The sequence below is a fragment of the Limulus polyphemus genome, unplaced genomic scaffold (genome assembly GCF_000517525.1).
Source record: "Limulus polyphemus unplaced genomic scaffold, Limulus_polyphemus-2.1.2 Scaffold3553, whole genome shotgun sequence".
NCBI classification, from domain to species: Eukaryota; Metazoa; Arthropoda; class Merostomata; order Xiphosura; family Limulidae; genus Limulus; species Limulus polyphemus.
The window spans coordinates 73,124-92,666 of NW_013669163.1; the positions used below are offsets into that span (position 1 = coordinate 73,124).

General features: G+C 29.9%; 1 protein-coding gene across 2 annotated transcripts in view; it reads right to left on the reverse strand.

Annotated features, from left to right (window-relative positions):
- Positions 1 to 19,543, reverse strand: part of LOC106469576 (arf-GAP with coiled-coil, ANK repeat and PH domain-containing protein 2-like) — a 63,356-nt gene that overhangs the window by 32,726 nt on the left and 11,087 nt on the right. For both annotated transcript variants that reach the window (XM_013930079.2, XM_022398149.1), the window contains exons 7-14: positions 15,926 to 15,970; positions 14,023 to 14,118; positions 11,016 to 11,090; positions 10,205 to 10,308; positions 9,291 to 9,446; positions 7,317 to 7,434; positions 6,812 to 6,909; positions 352 to 468 (exon numbers count right to left, since the gene is read on the reverse strand). In XM_013930079.2, the coding sequence (XP_013785533.1) occupies positions 352 to 468; positions 6,812 to 6,909; positions 7,317 to 7,434; positions 9,291 to 9,446; positions 10,205 to 10,308; positions 11,016 to 11,090; positions 14,023 to 14,118; positions 15,926 to 15,970 (809 nt within the window). The remainder of the gene's footprint in view (positions 1 to 351; positions 469 to 6,811; positions 6,910 to 7,316; positions 7,435 to 9,290; positions 9,447 to 10,204; positions 10,309 to 11,015; positions 11,091 to 14,022; positions 14,119 to 15,925; positions 15,971 to 19,543) is intronic.

Here is a 19,543-nt window from a genome sequence, read left to right on the forward strand (position 1 = left end):
TGAACTAAAAAGTAGTTTAATAAAATTTTGAATGTACTTGCAATATCATAAGTAGGCTCAAATTAATCTTATTGTTAGACAGAATAATAAAAGCTACTTTCACTTTTAAGGCTCCAGTTGTTAATTATAATTAAGCCTTTAAAGAAGAATATATTAAAAAGTTCTAGCACTAAAGTATTCTATAAATTCCAATAGATATATATTAAAAGTGATATATAAATAGCAAAATATCCTAATTTAAGTGTAAAAAATAAGACACAGACATACAATAGATAACCTAAATTACTGTACAAAGAGTGAAATGGCTTAAAGTTAAATGTAAAATCATTACTTTATTAAATCTCAACTAACCTGTGTATACCAGAACATTCAATACATAGTGTAATACCAAGATTAATACTAGCCCAGTGAGGATCTGGAGATCTACAGTCACAGCACAAGTCATTCCCAGGTATAGATAAAATCCGACTAAAAGTAAAAGAAAACATTACTTTAAACTGCAGATTGGTTACAAATAGTACAGACATCTTAAATATAAAGCCTGTTCAACTTTAGTCTTAAAGAATTACACAGTTACCTATCTCATTCTATAACATTAGTCAGTCGCATTTTAAATGTTAGAACTTCATTAAAATATCTATGTTAACATGTGCATGTAATCTCAAATGATTGTTGTTACACCTCTGTAATGAGCCAATGGCCCCAAAATAACATGTGAAATGTAAAGGGAGCATCATAATTGTATACAAATTCTCCCTATATAAATACAGAATGATGAAAAAGTCATGCACAACCATGATTTTCATTTCCTTACAGCTACTCAAAACATGCAATGTTGATATCATAGCATAATGTCACAATAGGATTACTTCAACACACTCTTTCAAAGTTAATGACATTGCAACCATTTATTTTAACAACAAAAAACAGACAGGGAAACACAGATGCTATTTAGAAAGATCACAGGAATGTCAAGGTTGTGTGCAATTTTTGTATCACCCTGTATTATTTATTATAAGTGTGTGATTTCTCTCTCTCTCATTAACCTTTCAACCAGCAATATACTTAATGATGAAATATTAACCAGTCCTTAAAAAAATATCCTGTTTACTTTCTTATGTACTATCTTGTTAAGTCAATGCTGTTTAATAATTAAATTCTAATTTTCATGAATAGTTTGTTTTCCACATTTAGTGGAGTTTTTGAATATCCCAAATGTTATTAATATAAAATTATAACTAATATATCCAATAGGACAGGTTACTTTAAAATATATACCACTCAAAGCTTCTTTTTAGACAGTTTCATTAGTTATTTTGTCATTTTCAAATTATTTCAGTACCAGAGGCTAAAACCATTTATGTTCTCCAATTTATACCACAAACAATTGATGCTGTATTTCTGAAAATAAAATAAGACTATCAATCAGCAGTGTCAATGACCTCTGTGAGGAACTAGTAGTACAATTCTGAAAATGCATAATGCCTAAATTAACATGTGCTAATATTTCCTTTTTAAACCTACAACTACCAATGTGGATCCAATATGAAAAATTGTTTCTAAGATATTTATGCACCAAATTGTTTGTGGGTACATGACTTTATTGGTTACAGGACCCTTGATAACATGAATCACATAAAGAAAAATATGAATAAAAATACTGCTTATATTGCAATACATCCCACTAATTATTTCCGACATTTCCTATACATTTTACACAGAAATTGAGTAACTTCACCCAATTTTTTAGGTAAGCTCTTTACAGATAGTATTATAACAAGTAAAAACATATATTACTCAATGTGATGTGATATACTGACTCCACAAGTAGTGAAAATTATGTAAGACAATTCTGTAATTTGTGGATAAAATATTCACTTAAAATAGAGTAGTCAACATTTTTTAAGCAGTGAAAAAAAAATTTGTAATTAGTGTTGGACAGTTGTCAGTGAAATTAGCTGTGTTAAGTCAAATATATCTTACTTAAAATGTTAGGAAAGTTTTGAAATACTCTATGAGAAAAACTTTAGTATTTCCTTAGGCTAGAGAGGGATTAACTCTCTCACTATGGGCTCAGTCGACTCAAACTAAAAAGTAAACCAAACTTGACCTTTAGAGTTTTCATACTATAAATTCCAATATGTTTTGTGCATCTTCATGAAATTTTGCAAGCTTTCAGTAAGCATTATTTCATTTGTAGACAAAAAAATCAGAATTTTTAATGACGAACTTTTACAAAAAAATTTCTCCATGAAAAAACGGAGTCAGAGAGTTGACTGCTCTTGAGTGTAAAGTGATTTTTTATGTTAAGATTAAAAATACTTTTCTTCATCCGAAAAAATCTCGAATTTCATTTGCTCAATCTAAAACCTTTAAAACCTCCTAAATGAATTTAAAATGTTTTTTCAGTAAAACTTCATATTTTAACCAACAAAAAATTAAAATTAAATCTAAATTACCCCTTCTTTCTTTCTAGAATAACTTTAAATTGTAACATGAAACTACATTTGTTTATCCTATATAGCTTTAAACTTGTAACAGTATACATCTGTTTATACTTAAATTTTATTGTTTTATTGCCCTTTGAACCATGTCTAACTAATATCCCCACCACAAAAGTTGTAAATAACTTAGCAAACATGTAGCTCACATTACCCTATTCAATTAAGTAACCTATGGACTTCTGGTAAGCATACTTTGTGAAAAGTTTTATTATTATTATTCTTTATTTTACCTAATCTAACCTAAAAGGTTTTAATTCTTACATTTTAGTTACTTTTGTAATAATAAATAAAGAATACACATGAAGAACAAGAAATATAATACTAACCTAGATCTTCTCTTTTTTTTTATGTTGACTATTGATGAAATATAACCCTAAGTTTTTGTACTAATAGTACTACAGCACTAAATAATATTTTACTTAATTCAATAATGCAACAAAGAACACAGAATTATAAAACTCCAAAAGTAGATGATGTCTAAACTATTATACATTTTCTGGCTTTAAAACTATGCGACACTATCCATTAAAAAATTCAGCAACGCTCATCAACATGTTTCCCGTGGGAATAAAGTTTGAACTAGAAGCAAAATAGATAATTCTCTGTACAACAAAAAATGTAAAATAACATCATTTGATAGATTAAAACTGACTTTCGATTGGTTGTATACAATTATACACCAGAGAGAACTATTGGAAATTTCTCAAAGAAAGGATGTGACATGTAGGCATGGCAAGAGGGTCTGATTTTCTATTTTATGGCTCTATAACCAAATATTATTGAAGGCTGTAAAATATTATGCTTTTCCAGAGTTATAACAGCATCATAATGAATAAATTATGCTAAATTTCATAATTCTGGGAGGGGTAATAAATAATTAGAGAAGAGGGGATACCTAATTAAATTTTGAATGTAACTCAGTAAAAACTCATGAGATGCACAAAAAAGTATGCCCGTAGTAGTGAGATGGTTAATTTAAATAATAGTCCCAACTATAAGCTAGGGTTAAGAAATCAGTTAACAGTATGAGAAGCAAATAAATAACACATTCCAGATATATAAAATAAAACTAAAGGAAATACACACTTAGGAAATACAAACAAAGCCACTGTATAAAAAATGTACTAAGGGTCCATGTAATTTACATTTGTTAGGAATGCTTAACATGAGGTAAAATAAACCTTTTGTCCAAAGAACATCAGGAAAATGTACAAAACTCGTAAAGAATTACATTAGAATAAATAAATGGCCACGAGTTAACTTGGGTCACAATTGGATAGATACAAGTAATAAAACTGATTTGATGAAAACATAGGTGGAGAGTTCGTACTCAGAGAAGTAGGCAACAGGTGTTTTGTCAACCAAAGATCAGTATACTTTACTGATAAGTATGTGGAGAACAAAGTACTATTCACCAAGTTTGCCCTTGACAGCAAGGAATGGAAACAGCGTATAAGTGATGCAATTAAGAAAACCCGTCATTAGATAACCAGTTGCATCCAGTTCATGACTATGCACCCAATAGCAACTAAAACATATAAAAAACACTAGGTTAAATTTATAGTTAAGTAATCAGTCAGCCTAGAGTCTACCTTGAGAAGTAAGCAAACCTAAGCTTCAAAGTAATTTGTCTTAATGTTTGAAAGTTTGTTTTAAAATGTTAAAAAACGTTTTGAAGTTTTAGCAGTAGGTAAACCACTTAAATATTAATATAATCTTTAAAACAATGAAAAGTTTGTTTTTGAACAAATCTTTGTAAATAGAAGAAGCTAATAAAATGTGTCTTTATTTCATTATTACAAGACTCCATTTTGCTTATTCTAATTTACACTTTCTCAAGATGGTGATCTGTGTGTATTTCCACTGATTGCATATTCCTGGTATCTAAATAAATAGTATTTGTAACTTGTAATTGTCCCATGATAACATCCCATTAATCAATGTCTGACAGAAATATAAATATAAACAACAAAGTTGTCAAACATTTTTTCAGGCAAGAAAGCTTTGTGGTATCTCTTGGATAATCAGAAGAGCAAAAAAGTTAGTCCTGCTAAGAACTAGAGGTTCTCCGCTCTTGGATTGGGTGTATATTTCTCAATGAGTTGTTGTGGATGTCATACAGAATGAGATAAGACACAGATCCACACACAAAGCAGCATTTATTTAAAATCTTCACAATCAACAATACACAATGATAGAATAATAAAAAGCAATTAGTTGTATGTGTGTGTGTGTGTGTGTGTCACTGACAAGAGCTAAAGAAGACTTTAATAGAAAAACAGCAGCTCTTGACACTGCATGTAGGTCCTTCTTGTAAGTTAAATTGAGTTAAAAAAAAAGGAAAAGAAAATCCTAACTGAAAATGTAACTCAAATTAAGTTAAATATCATGTTACCTTAAACATGTAAATACTCGATGTGAAATCCAAGATCTTACTTGGATTTCAACAATAATGCTTCAAAAACATTTTAAATCTTGAATAATGGAGCCAATGCTATACCATAAATACATTCACATTTAATTTGAACAAGTATTTTAAATCTTGTTTGCTTAAGGAACCATGAGAACAATAATAACCTTAAATAACAGGTAAGATCACGAGTCACTTGGAACTTAAAGTAAAAGGATAATGAAAATAAAGAAAAAAACTGAAGTTTTCCTTTCAAACCCAAACAATGCCTTATATATCAATGAACTCTCAACTTTCTGATATAAGAAAGCAGTGAGGTTCTTTTTAGATCAGCTGCCAGCAGACAATGAAGATCAAGTGTCAACTCAGCTCACTATATAAAAACAAATTTGTTAATCCTGCAAGAGACTGTTTGTTTGTTGTTAAGCACAATGCTACACGATAGGCTACCTGTGCCATGACTACCATGGTTATTGAAGTCCAGTTTTTAGTATTTCAAGCCTTCAGACTTGCAGCTGAGACACTGGGGGCACCTCTTGCAAGAGAGCCAGAAGGCCTTGGTTTTCACTTAATCTAGTTTGCCACTTAAAGAAAATGAAAGTTAGTAACTCACTTGTGTACCTCTCTGCATCCAACCAGGCAACCATGAAAAATTACATAATTTTTAAGTATTGCACTTTTTAAGTAAAAGGATGAAAAAACAGACACATTATATAAACATTAAAAAAAAGTTGTGCAATCCCTCCAGAGAGAGGGAGTTCAAGTGGGCATCAGAACAGGGGTGTCCATATCAGCGTAATGCAGGTCACCCCTATGATACTGTATGGCAAATTCAATGGTTTTAACAGCCAGATGGGGTAAAGTGTTTTCCTCTGGAGATAGGAAGGGACCTTAGTTCCTGTATGTATGGTGTGTGAATTGTAGAACAGAACACATACCAAACTGTACAGTTTGATTACTACCTTAGCCACACTACTACTTATGTCCATTCAATCTGTCATGTGCAAATGCTTGGTTGGTCATATAGTTTTCAGCCATCCCTGTGACACATTGGCTCATTTTTGCCTTTCTCCACTTATACTTCCATCCAGGAGAAAAGTATACTCTGCTTGATAAGGATAAAGTATTTCAAGAGTGTTGCCCCTCTAGCAAGCTCCCACTACTGGGTGTCACCATTCATAAGCTTTTCCCTTCTGATGCCTTCTTTGAAGGGAGCTCATTTAGGTTTTTAATGATGAGGAAGCAACTTTTTAGAAACAAAACTTTGGATATGGCTTGACTGGGTAATGAAAAAAAATTCTATTGTAAATGTACTGAGGATGACATAATATTGTTAAAACGTCATTCATTTCCAAGTCAAGCCGTCGCCAAACTTTCATTTAGGGTTTCTCTTTTGCACTAGCTACACAACATCAGAATGTAGAATTCTAGCTACTGCATGTACAAAGGCAGGTGGATGGTTTGATATTTAACATCTTCCTTACCTGAAAATGTATGTTCCATACATACTTACCTCTCTTCACACACTTCCTCCCCACTACTGATGCACATTATTCTTGCCTCATCTAAGAATGAAGTTAATTTCAACTGCAAGTGCTTATGAGGATCTAATGCATATATAGGATGTATCAGTCTTATTGGTGGAGGGCTATTGCTTCATGATGATTACATCATGTACTAACACAGTTCATATCAAAACACATGAATTAGGTGCGAGATAGTTTAAGGCATGCATAAAGTCTCAGGCAAGTGCATGAGAAATAGCTACTGTGTGTAGAGAGGTAAGTGGATCATTTCAGAATTCTGTTGAATATTTGTAGATGAGCTTTTAAAACTGTGATGAAATGAAATCCCAAAAATAAAATTATACTTTACATAATAAAGAGACAGCCCTTACTTATAAACTCTGGGAGGCTTTGCAGGTGGTACCTGTCCATTTTTTGTGACCTTTTGGACTTGTAGCCTTTGAATCACCTGATACTTCAATAATTCAGGCTGAAAGGAAAACGGCAAACATTATGACCTAGCTTCAATAAACAACAGTTCAACTTGACTCTTGAATAAAACAATACTGATAAATCTAATCAACAGCTTCAATTTATTTATTCCTTATTGTTACACAAACATAACCAAGTTTAAAACATAAAAACTATTCTTATAACTAAAAAGATACAGTAATGATTACAATATATTTAATATTATTTATCAGAAAAAAAAAAACTTCACTCTTTACTTCCTTTCAAAAAGAAGTACCTTTCATCTATCTGCTAAACTGAAAAACATTACACTGTTTTAATTCTAGATCTTTATCCTTTAACACTTACCTACATTTTTTTATAATAATGTAGTTATTTCATTACCACACAACACTAAGTTTAGCTCATAATTAAAATTAAACTTACTTCTTCATTTCTGTTGTCTTCCTGCATTGTATTATTTAAGGCATCACTAATACCAGCTTGAAGTGCTCTAACCCACTGCTGACAAGCTTCTTCTGAGTCTGCCTGAAGCATATGACTTCTGAGAATGTAAAATATAATAGCTATGGATTTCACAAATCCAACTATATAATAAAAAAGGGCTTAAAATAAGCATTGGGCACAGATATACAAACAGAACCAACAAACTTATAAGTTTGTTGAAAATTTTGTTAGGCAAGAAAACAACATTGTAAAACAATGAAAAAGTGTACAAAATAGTAATTTTGGTTTTATCTTCTCTCTTCACATGCATACAGCCTAATTTACATAAATATGCAGTTTTAAACACTATAATACAAGTAACAGAGGAAGGCAATTCTATTGTTTCACAACCAAAGAGATTCTAGCTAGAAACATCTAATTTCTCTTTTAGCATGAAAGAGCATAATTGTGTGTAAATGAATAGTGTTGTTACTCTTCTGAAGTTTATTTGATTAATATTCTCCATCATTGTTCTAGATAAGCTAATGAGTGGACATAGTTCAAAACTACAGTATTCAACTGATAAGAAATATCAAATTTAACCATATAGGTTCTATATTCAATATTAAATCATCTCTTTAGTTGCATGGTGATAAACCATCCTTTAGCCAAATGCTAAAGTAAAACAAGTAAAAAAGAGGGGATGTATGTTCTCCTAATCATTATTGTACAGTGCACAAAAATGAGAAAATTATGTTTTTCATAAATACTACATTACAATAAAGAAGGTAGTGCATCTTCTTTGTAAATACTGTATTATAAAGGAAGAGATACAATGATTCTAAATGGTTTATACTCAAATTCTGAAAGTTTATACCTGTTCAATTTCATCTTAAAATGTTTTTTTGTTTTAAATTTCCTGCAAAGCAACTTGAGAGCTATCTGCACTAGCTATCTCTAATTTAATAGTAATGGACTACAGGGAAGGCAGCTAGTTAACACCACCCACCACCAAGTCTTTTGTTACTCTTTTATCAATGAACAGTGGAATTGACCATCACATTATAACACCCCTACAGCTAAAAGGGTGAGTATATTCAGTGACAGGAGCAAGCTAAAAAGAATTTAACTGTAATCCTTGTTACAACAGCTTCTAAACCTATTAGTAACATTAATTACTTGCTTTATAAAGTGGATTGTATTAATTGTTATTTCAAAAAATTAATTTCCTAAAAGTTTTACTACTTTCACAATTCATTGTACATTGAATAAACTTAGTAATCCTAAACTTAAAGATATTGATTTGCCTACAGCGTAAAAGAAAACTATTACACTTTGTTTATCTTTTCTTGGTGATAATCTTTTACGTAAGAAAACAACTCAAAAATATTGTTCATGATTTCTTCCCACAAGTATCTGTTTGTATTATTTATAGAAGTGGATTTTGGCTATAAAATTTTTTTCACTTCACCTGTGGTCAGCACAAAAGTTCATGCTAAAAAAAAATATAAAAAAAACATTAAAAATAACGTGTTGTTGAATAACACATACATTTACTATCATTTCATGAGGTAATGTAATGCAGCTGTTTAAGATATTAATTACACTATTCTCTATAGGACATAGACTGAAGAAAAACTTAGAATAAAAGAGAATCTTGCAATTATTATATGGAAGACATCAGTTAACAAACCGAAAAATGTTGTGCCAAAGATGTTGTTAATATAGGCTTCATAGTCTATTGGACAGAGATGAGTTTTTAGTTTTAATATTTTAAAATATTTTAAATACTACAGCACAACTAAGTAGACTTTATAGTTTCTTTAGAAATACTATAATGCAATAATAGTGGAGGAATTTTTTTAAGTATTATAGTTTAACAAAAAAAGGAAAACCAATTATTTCTAAGCATAAAACAGAAATAAAGCACACTATTTTTAAATTTTTAAAGAACAAAGAAATTTATGTACTTACTTAGACGGGGACTGTACTTCGAAACAGAAGCGTCTGTCAACTTCTGTGGCCAGTTTAACAGAGCACAATCTCAAGTCTTCTTCCATAACTGTAATTAAATCATCTTTTGTTCGTTTCCTGTACACCAACTGTCTGTTCTGAATAATAAACCAGCGTCTAAAGAAAGAATATCACATCATATGGACATATGAAAAATAAACATTATGACTTTCCTCTAAATTTGGTCGACAGGTGTTTAGCACTCAGAGATGAACAATGGTAAACCAATGAAGCTTCAGAACTAACATCAGCTAAAGGTAGGAATGAAACTACAACAAACAAGGAAGTCAGTGGTAAGTTACTTACTCTCATATATTCTGTATGCATGCCACTTTCTCTGTTATATGCCTTCAAGGTTGTTATTTCTGCTGCAGCAAAGATTCATAAACATTCCAAATAGACTGCTCAGATCATCACTTGTTTATTACTCAAATCCCATTATATAACACAATCACTGGCTTTTTCTAAGATCCACTTATTGTTAGCTGGAATTTCTTCCTCTAAGATCCATTGTGTCTACTATTAAAAGTTCCTTAACATGTACAGTTTCAACATCAGAGAGTACACCATCAATTAATTTTATAGTCACAGTGTACTTAACACAAATATACTCCAAGCATTGAGAAAAACTGTCTATTTATAAACTACAGTGGATATTAGAAAAGAAACACTAACATAGAGACTTGCACACAAATGGTTAGTTGTCAAATTATGGTTTAACAAGTTCTCTTCTATGGGTACAATTAAGAGACATTTCAATAATTTAATTGGTTTCTAATTTAAGCAAGAGATAATCCAAACTTTTTTTCAGGTTTGCTTCCATTTTCAAGAACTTTTTACAAAAAAACACAAAGTAATACTTTATAAAGCAGTACCTATTCCACGTTTTAAAGGCATTTGATGTTCGTTTGAAAAGAAATCCCTCCATTCTGATGATGTTCTTTGAAAGCAAATTCCTTACTAGAACAGGGATTACATCCTGTAAAATAACAAACCATAATAGTTGCTCTTTTACTCTTATTTATTTGCCATGCAAGTATATGTTATATGAATGACACACAATGTAAAAAAAGAAATTAGTTTTATTTAAAAGGTGATTACAGTGATATCAGATTAGATTATCTTTACTTCAGACTTCATTAATTTTACCCAAGATTAATCTATTTCTTTAATTCCCATTTAAAAATATTTATATTTGTTCCATTCATGTGTTGTTAATTTCTCAGACATCCATAATCTCAAAACATACTTTTACAAATATTAATAGCTTACAAAAGTCCTTTGCTTCTCACATAATCCCACTTCCCCTCATTATTATACTACTACATCAATAATACTAGCAAAGCAGAAATTCATCTACAATACTTCAACTTCATAAAAATAAAAGCAAGTGCCACAAATCATGAAGAAACCAAAAGGAAACTAAAAAAACATAATTTAAAGGTGTACATGAATAATCAGAAAAAATGTTAGATCCTCTCTTTCTAGCAAAGGAAATACCAATGATAAATCAGTTTTTTAACTGTACATTTAAAACATATTTCTAATATAGAATTATTATATTGCTACATTTTATCCTTCAGATAGGTTTTGAAATGCAACTGCAAAACTAAACAAGAATAGATGAAAATTAATTGTATTTCTCTGATTACATTTTTGGTTTAAAACAGCAAAAAATAACTTTACCGTCTGAGTAATGAGAGAATGTCTTCCTTCCATTTTTTTTTCTAAACTTGTACTTTCTTCTTTCAGTTTGGTTAGCTAAAAAGAGTGAAAACTTCTACTATTATCCAACTTTGATATATAGTTTCACTGAACCCATAACTTGATTAATAACTGTTTACAGCTTAAACATATAAACTTCTAGGTGAACAGAATTCAAGAAACCAACTGAATAGATTACTTGTACACTAAATGTACAACCTTCTGAGCTTTACATTCTCCATACTGCAAGGATTACCACCAAAATAAACAACAAAAATATCAAAACTCTTTATAGTTGTTCTTTAACTTGTTGCTTACCTTTGTTAATTATTATATTAAAAACTTTACCAAGAAAAAAAAAGTGTCTTAAATAAAAATAAAGTTCTTAATCAAAAGAAAACTACTTTTAACAGATAACGGGGCATTTTACACCAACAACATATATTCTTACTTGGCTAGAAGACCTAATACTCTAGTCTGAAGGCCTGTTCTTCAGGCCATAAAATCACTTCATGCTTTAAATTTGAAATTAACTGAAAAAGACATACTTTAGATCTAACCTGATATTCAGGGTTCAAATAACAAAATCATATTACAAATATACCTTGATGATAATACATTATTCTGGGTTAAAGTGTGACACAGACGATCATTAACGTTTACTTTGGGAAGGTTGGCTCAGTACTTACAACATCTTGCAGTTTTATGAGCCATATTTAAACTGAGAGCAATCTGCTAAATCATTACAGTTTCTTTTTCTTTAAGCTTGATACTGCACCTCCCCAACCAATAATAAAACAAAAGAACAGTACAAGAAACTCCTATAATTCCTCTTTAGTTAATAAGGACAAAACTGGGTTTCTAACTAAGCTATAAGTGTGTTAAAATAATTCCTTCCATTGTTCAGGCAGAACTCAGTACTAGTAACTCTAAATCTCTACACCAAATAATTCAAAAGTTGACATGAGAATGAGCTAGTATTATATATAAATCAGTAAATTAAAATATTCTCTTTATATTGGTTATAAGTAACATGCGACATGTGGGTTGGACTTTCTGATTTATATCGAAGTAAAACAAAATGACTGGAGGCTTTAGAGTTTGATTTTATCTTCTTAGTAATATCAACAAGTTTATAACTTGCATCAAAACTTAGAAGCATAAATAGAGGTGGAAAGATTATCTAAGATGTGCAGTTTGGAGTAAACAAGAGTCATGTAATATAGAAAAATGAAGATTGAGAATTTACTTAAATATTTTCTTTTGAAATTAAGAAATTAAAACTTACATAATATCAAAAGTTGGTTTAATAACTATGTATTGATGCAAAGTACATTGATAATACAGTAGTTTAATATATTTTGAAAGTAATTCTGTAAAAAGATCATGACATGCACATTTTTACCTACCCACATACAAGAAGTTACAGAAGGGATGAAGTTAAGTTTAGTATATACAAGAAGATCTTTATATATAAGATAATTTTAGTTTTTGAAAGGAGATAACGGGGAATTCAGTAAACATTTCTTTTCATTTCCTATTAAGTTTTAATTTGCTATCACATTATCACATTATTTTTGTTATTCTATGTTGTTGTTTTTTTATAATGAATTATGCCATTTATAGAAAATATGTTTAATAGTTAACAGAGAAAACCTAATAACTTATTTATACCATGTTGAGTACATTATATTTGATTAATTTTGAATATGAAAATCAGTAAATAATGTGATAAGCACACTTGAAATAAAGTTGTGGTGCAAAAAAATGTATCAAACTACATTTTGAAATTGTTTGTCATTGTGTAGATAGTGTGATGCCGTCGATAACTATTGCTTTTGTGAAGGGTACACAATAGCCATTTCTGATGTAAAATTTCATATATTCAGATCATAAAAATATGTTGAGATTGGGGATTTAGAATTTCCAAGACAAAGGTACCCGTTGTACGTAATGGAAAACAATGAAATATAGATCAACTTGGAGCACTAGAACCACACAGAAATAAAACAGCAATAAGTCATACCCCAGCCATGGTAAGCATAGTGTGGCATCTTGTAACAAGTAAGAATCTACAAAAACACAAAGGTCAGCAGGAAAATCTATGTGCTCCAATCAACTGTATGCAACATAATCGCAAAGCACATCCATCTGGAAAAGGGGAAACAAGTGGCTTCCATGTCTGTTCAACTATTGGATAATGCAAGCAGATGGAAAATGAAATAGATATTCATACTATTCCATAAAAAAATGTGACATATCAGTCAAGAAATAAAGCTAATTAATAATGTCCTAATGTAACTATATGTTCCTTAACTCCAGCAGTAAAATAAACAGTAATAAAGAAATTGATACTAAAAACGTTTCTGTCAACATAAAATAATACTACACTTAATATGTTACATTAAAGATATATTTTTTTATCTATATGTCAATTTATTAACTTCAGAATAAAATCTACAGAAAAATGGTTGGAGACGGCTTGAATGGATAATGAAGAAAAACTTTAATATAAGTTTAACATAACAGCAAATGTACCACGTTTCGACAAAACATTTGCTGTTATGTTAAACTTATATTAAAGTTTTTCTTCATCACCCGTTCAAGCCGTCTCCAACCATTCTTAGTCTCAAAGTGGGTTACTCGTCAGCGATAATCTATAGAAGTTTCTCCAGTCAATAATTATACACCTATAATACATTTAATTAAAGACTGGCAATAAAAACATATGCCAGACCTTATGAAGTAATATTACATATATATAATATATATATATACATGAGGATTTATATTTAACAAGACAATAAAATATGTTGAACAACTTACACTTAAAGAAATCAAAAATAAAGGTCAATAATAAAACTTCTTCGGCAATTTAGAATGAATAACTATGATCAAAATTATGACAAAAGAGATAATGCTTAAATTACATTATGAGCAACATCATCTTAAGAAAAATGAAAAACATCTACAAAAAACTGGTACTTACAGTGGCAGTTACCTGTTTTAGAAAAGGATCGTAGTCTTGAATGAGATCCCACCCTTGGTGGAAATAAGTAGTATACATATGTAACATGGAGAGCAGCTTTAGGGGGAAAAAAGCAAAAAAAAACAATTTTATGATCACAGTATATTTCATAAAGTAAGATATAAACTCCTGAATCATAATTTTGTAAAGGACACATATAATAAAGATCCAAGGAAAAAACATGGTATATTCTCATAAAGGGTGATGATGAAGAAAATCAGAAAAATGAAAAAGTCCATGCATGTAATGAATATTTAGAGGGTAAAGATGAGAGGGGTCCAAGAAAGGAGCAAGTAAAGTTTCATAAAATCTAATAAGGACAGAGATCCATCATAAAAGCAAAGACATTTTTAGTGTGATATATAAAGCAATTCTGTTCCATTTTGTAGGTGGGAATCCAAAATACGTAATACCCAAATTCAGATATCTCAATGCAGTGTAGTAGTTTTAATTGCCAAAAAAAATACCTTACTAGCAACAGCTAAAAGGGTTATGGTGAAAATTATTACATACACAATGTCACATACAGGTGTGAGATATTCTACCCACTAACATTTGACTGAACAACTTATGGTACTTTCTATCAGTCATAATGCAATGTGCACTACATGGTGAACAGTGTGTACGTGTTTCCTGCAGCACATTAATATCAATTTATGTAAGAAACCTATATTACCACATAAGATTATTGAGATTGCATCAATTCAAATAAATATTATGCTTGATCTTGTTTCTCTTCATGACTCAATGCTATTGATACTTTAAAGCAGTCAAATACATAAAATAATCAGCATAAGATCACAATAATTGTTAAAGTGAACAGAGAAATGACTAATAACAGTTAATAAACATAAATACACAATCGTTTATAGTCAGACTTACTTAAATGTAGATGTTATACTATATCAATTTGTACAAGTAACTAAAACTGTTCACCACTTCTTGTGTGACATTTTTAGATAGTTGCATTCACTGGAAATTCACTAAACATAACAATGACAGATTAACTTTGACTGAGCAAGTCAAATGCTTTCATAATTCAGATATATATATCACACAGTTGTTAAAAAGAGCTTTTTGTTAAAAACTCAAAACATCTGATTTTCACCAGTAAAATGAAGCACCCAATAATGTGGTTAACTGTTGAGGGGATGAAAGGTTGTACTAATAAGCAGATGTTTAAACCTCAAGAATGTTTATGAAGCAGCTGAATGTTTTCTTATTTATTTGTTTTCTGTTATACTTGTAGAAGCAGCAAGTACATTATACTTAAGAAATAAATGTATTTTTCTAATGACCCATTCATAGTTTCCTTATAAATTTTAAACAAACAAAATTTGTTTTCATAAGCATTAACAAAACTGGTACAAGGAAAAAGATGACAGAACAAGTACCGTTTTTTCTTAATTGTCTTGGACCCAGTGAAGAACTGAGTGCCCCCATTCAATTGTGGGAAATCTTCACCCACATCCCCAAAAAGAAAAATAGGGTAATGGCTACCAGAAAATTATGACTTGAAATTAATTAAAATTGTGAAAAGATCTATATAAACAGAGTATGAAGTAAGTGTCATTCATACACAAATGTGCTTTAGAAAAAGTTATTAAACTTAGAAGAACTGACATCTGCAGTTATTTATGGCTTGTAATAAAAAAACAGCCACTTAAACAATTACTGGTTGTTGAGTAAAAAAATAAAATAAACCTGTGAGTATCATTATACCATTAAAGGCCAAAAACAATACATTCAACTAACGCCCATTACTACTCTTACAGAACAAAACAATAATAAAAGTACATATTTGACAAGTAAATTTTAAATGGGAGTTTTAGTGAAATATTAGCTACCATAAGTAATGACTTACTGTATCTAGGGCTTCAAATCTCTTCTTCGTCTGAAGAATACTGACCTGGGAGAACATTGTAACACTTCTTACCATAATGTAAACAGTTTCAATAGTCAACATAAATTGTATTTATTTCATTAAATGAATATATATACACATACAAACACACATAAAAAAAAAAGAGTTATTGAAAATCTTACCTTATTAAATATACCTTAATTGAATTACTGCATTTTTATAATTAAATATATTGTTATTTACATTTAAAGGTATCAACAAAATAACATGGTCTTCTAAAAATGTATTTTATATTCATAGAGGAAAAAATTAACACTAGATAAAACAAATTCTATTCTAAAAGAGTGTTTTGATTATAAGTTTGGTATTTTAGTACTTGTAATAGTATTATTCTTTTGCTCATAATAACACAGATGTCTCCAATTATTCTTTTTAATTTCCTTTTTCAAATATGTTTCTCAATAGAAAATTTCATGAGCAAGATTCATAAAGGAACTCTATAATGCAGGCCCTTCAACTAAGAAGGAAAGTTGATTAAAAAAAAGCATTCAAGTTTAGCTGCTCAACTTTACATTTCAATGTAGATATTTAAAGAAAGTTTTATTAAGTTAATCCAAAATGTCATGCAGTGTATATAGATATGAATCATGAGCTTTAAACTTCATAAGACCTATAACATGATAAAGTTAAATTGGATAAAATTTTGTATCACTGATCTAGCTGTGCTAATTCCCGGGAGGTGATGTTACTCAAAACTGCAGTATTCAGCTGATCATGCTATGGGATTTGTTCATCAGAAAGGGAAAATATGTTTAATATTTCAAAAACAGTAATGTTTTCTTTTACTTATATCAAGCCAACAGATAAGGATTGAAAATTATCATATGAATATTATAGAATATGTGATATCACTTGTTAAAATACACAAATCTCTATTTTAATAAGACACAAATATCTCCACTCTAACATGTAATACCATTATTATTTTGTTTTTAATGCTAATCAAAATAAAATACAAAATTCCAAGTGACATCAGTCTCATGTACATTTATAGTAGTTTCAAGTACATAAGGACATGGGCACAAACCTAATGAATAAACCTAATCAATATCATACCAAAAATAATATACAAAAAAAGTATAATACATTGATAAATATTACTGAATAACTGACTTTATCAACAGATAGCATGACTTTTACTGTCCTATAAATTACCAATATTTAATCCTAGTGGGAACATCTGAAAAAATGCTAATCACATACCCATTCTACCAAGATGCTACTTCAAGACAAAGGCTGAAGTACTTCCTGAACAGTTTAACTTGTCACAATAATGTGTTAAAACTTTTGAATTATTAGTATAATTACCAAACTGAATTGGCCAAGGTAAGTAGCAATTTTGAGGGATTAAAAAATTTGGGGGCATCAATCTACCACAATCATTCTTTACTCTATAGGTAGCCTCTACTATTTTTCTCAGCAAAAAATACTAATCAGCTCATCAAAATACATTTTTAATTATTTGCAAACAGTAAAAATATGTTTCTCGAGTTAAAAACTCCACCTTAGGCCACTTTATCATTACTATGGTATTTAAATGCCTTTTTACCCTTAATTTCAGACTTAAGATTGCAATAAACTTTAGGAGTCACTTGTCAGCCAAAACTTATCAGAATCAGATTCCATGTGTAGCATTTTCTATATTCCGTATTCCAAGCTGCCAATATCTTTTTATTGCTATGTATTTTGGATTAAAAAACAAAAAATTCCAATCTGTAAAAAAATTGTAGATAATACTAGTTATTAGTAAATGATTTTCCATACATCATGTGAGAATGCGAACAACTATTCTCACCTTCATTATTTGTGGTATGCAAATACCACACATCTCACTATCCTATAGTATACATTTCATACTTAGAAAGCATTTTAATTTGGAACATACTAAATATGGTCAAGGTTATGTGCCAATTTATCATTAGGTGTTACTCTTTGTAGCAGGATTCAGTCATGGAAGCTGTTTAGTGCTTTTTGAATAGTTTTGTGTCCTATATTACCTTCTGTATGTGGGACTGACCATTCTATACTTGTTATTATGTGGAGCAGATATATTTTTGGATACATTTATGTATAGCATAGTAACAGTAAAAGTATTTGGAAATTCCAAGCCATCTTGTTGAAATAATACTAAAAGATTGAAACCTACTGGAATTAAAACTGGCCAGATGTCTAATATATATATATAATTCTTTTGTAAAAAGCTTAATACTCAAAACAGTGACAAAAAAAAAGGTTATGTTAGCAGAAATTAGTTCTGACAGTTAAAATGATTCTTAGATGCCATAGTTTCACAACTACAGATAATTGCTGTAAAGATAGATTTAAAATAATACAAAACATAAGAATACAAGTTGCATTACAAGATTTATATTTCGATCCACTGAAATGTGTTTGATGGATTGCAAATGTTAGATTCTTCTACCATGTATGAGCAAATGTTTTTTTTCATTTTTAATTTAGTTACTGTTTATCTAATTGGTTTGATATGAAAGATTTGTCCATTACTTTCACGCTGAAAGAAAAATTGAAACATTGCTTCATGCACTGCAAAGGGAAAAGTTATTAGTTTTACAACTGGAGTGGCTTAGACTGTGGATTCGTTAATTACAAAGACAATTATTCTAGTTAATCCTTTCATGAAGGGGTCACAGGTGAAAGGTCATGTCATCTTGTTTGTTGACTCGCATTAAAAATTTTATTGAACTACTTTTTCATGAACATATGTCAATAAGTTTGGTATCAAACTGTAGATTATAATTCAAATTTTAGTACTATACATTACTCAATTTCTTAATTTAAAAGTAAATATTAAAAAACACAGATAAACATCAATCTTTGTGTGTCACACGCTATGTTGAATGGAGCACTGTTTCAAATTAGATGTTTGTGAAGTCAAAATACAATGTCTATAATTTCGTACAAATTAGAAATTCAAATTACTGATATCGACAAGCTAGAATATAAAATAAGAACGTCTTATCTTTTCTATTTGCCGAGATATTGCTCATGTAATAAATCAAACACAGTGGCACCCCACCCACCTCTTTCCATTTTTGCAAACACTCCCTTATATGCATTTACTTCTATATATGAAATGAATAAGCAATCGGAAGCTCAGAATCTCTCCCTAGGGCTTTCACAGCCATTTTAATGGACTTGGACACCATTTCTTTCTTTTGAACCAATATTTCAAGCAGGTAGGGTGTGTTTTTAGTATGCTTGAAATTTCATATTTTTTTTAGACTGAAATACATCTTAGTTTGATAAATTATAGTGGAATTCTATGGTACTGATGCAGTAACTTATGATTTTTTAGTTATTCAACTGTATATGTAAAACCTAAAAAAATATTTTGTTTCATATCCTCCATGTGCAAAATTTTTAAAGGCTTAGCAACCTACATCAAGCAGCAATTGGGTACAAAGGTCATAACTAGAAGAGATAATTGTTTACTTTACTTCTTTATTTACTGTTTTATGTTTTAAGAAAAATAAGTTTAAGAACTTATTTCAAAATAGCAATAATATATATATATATATATATATATATATATATATA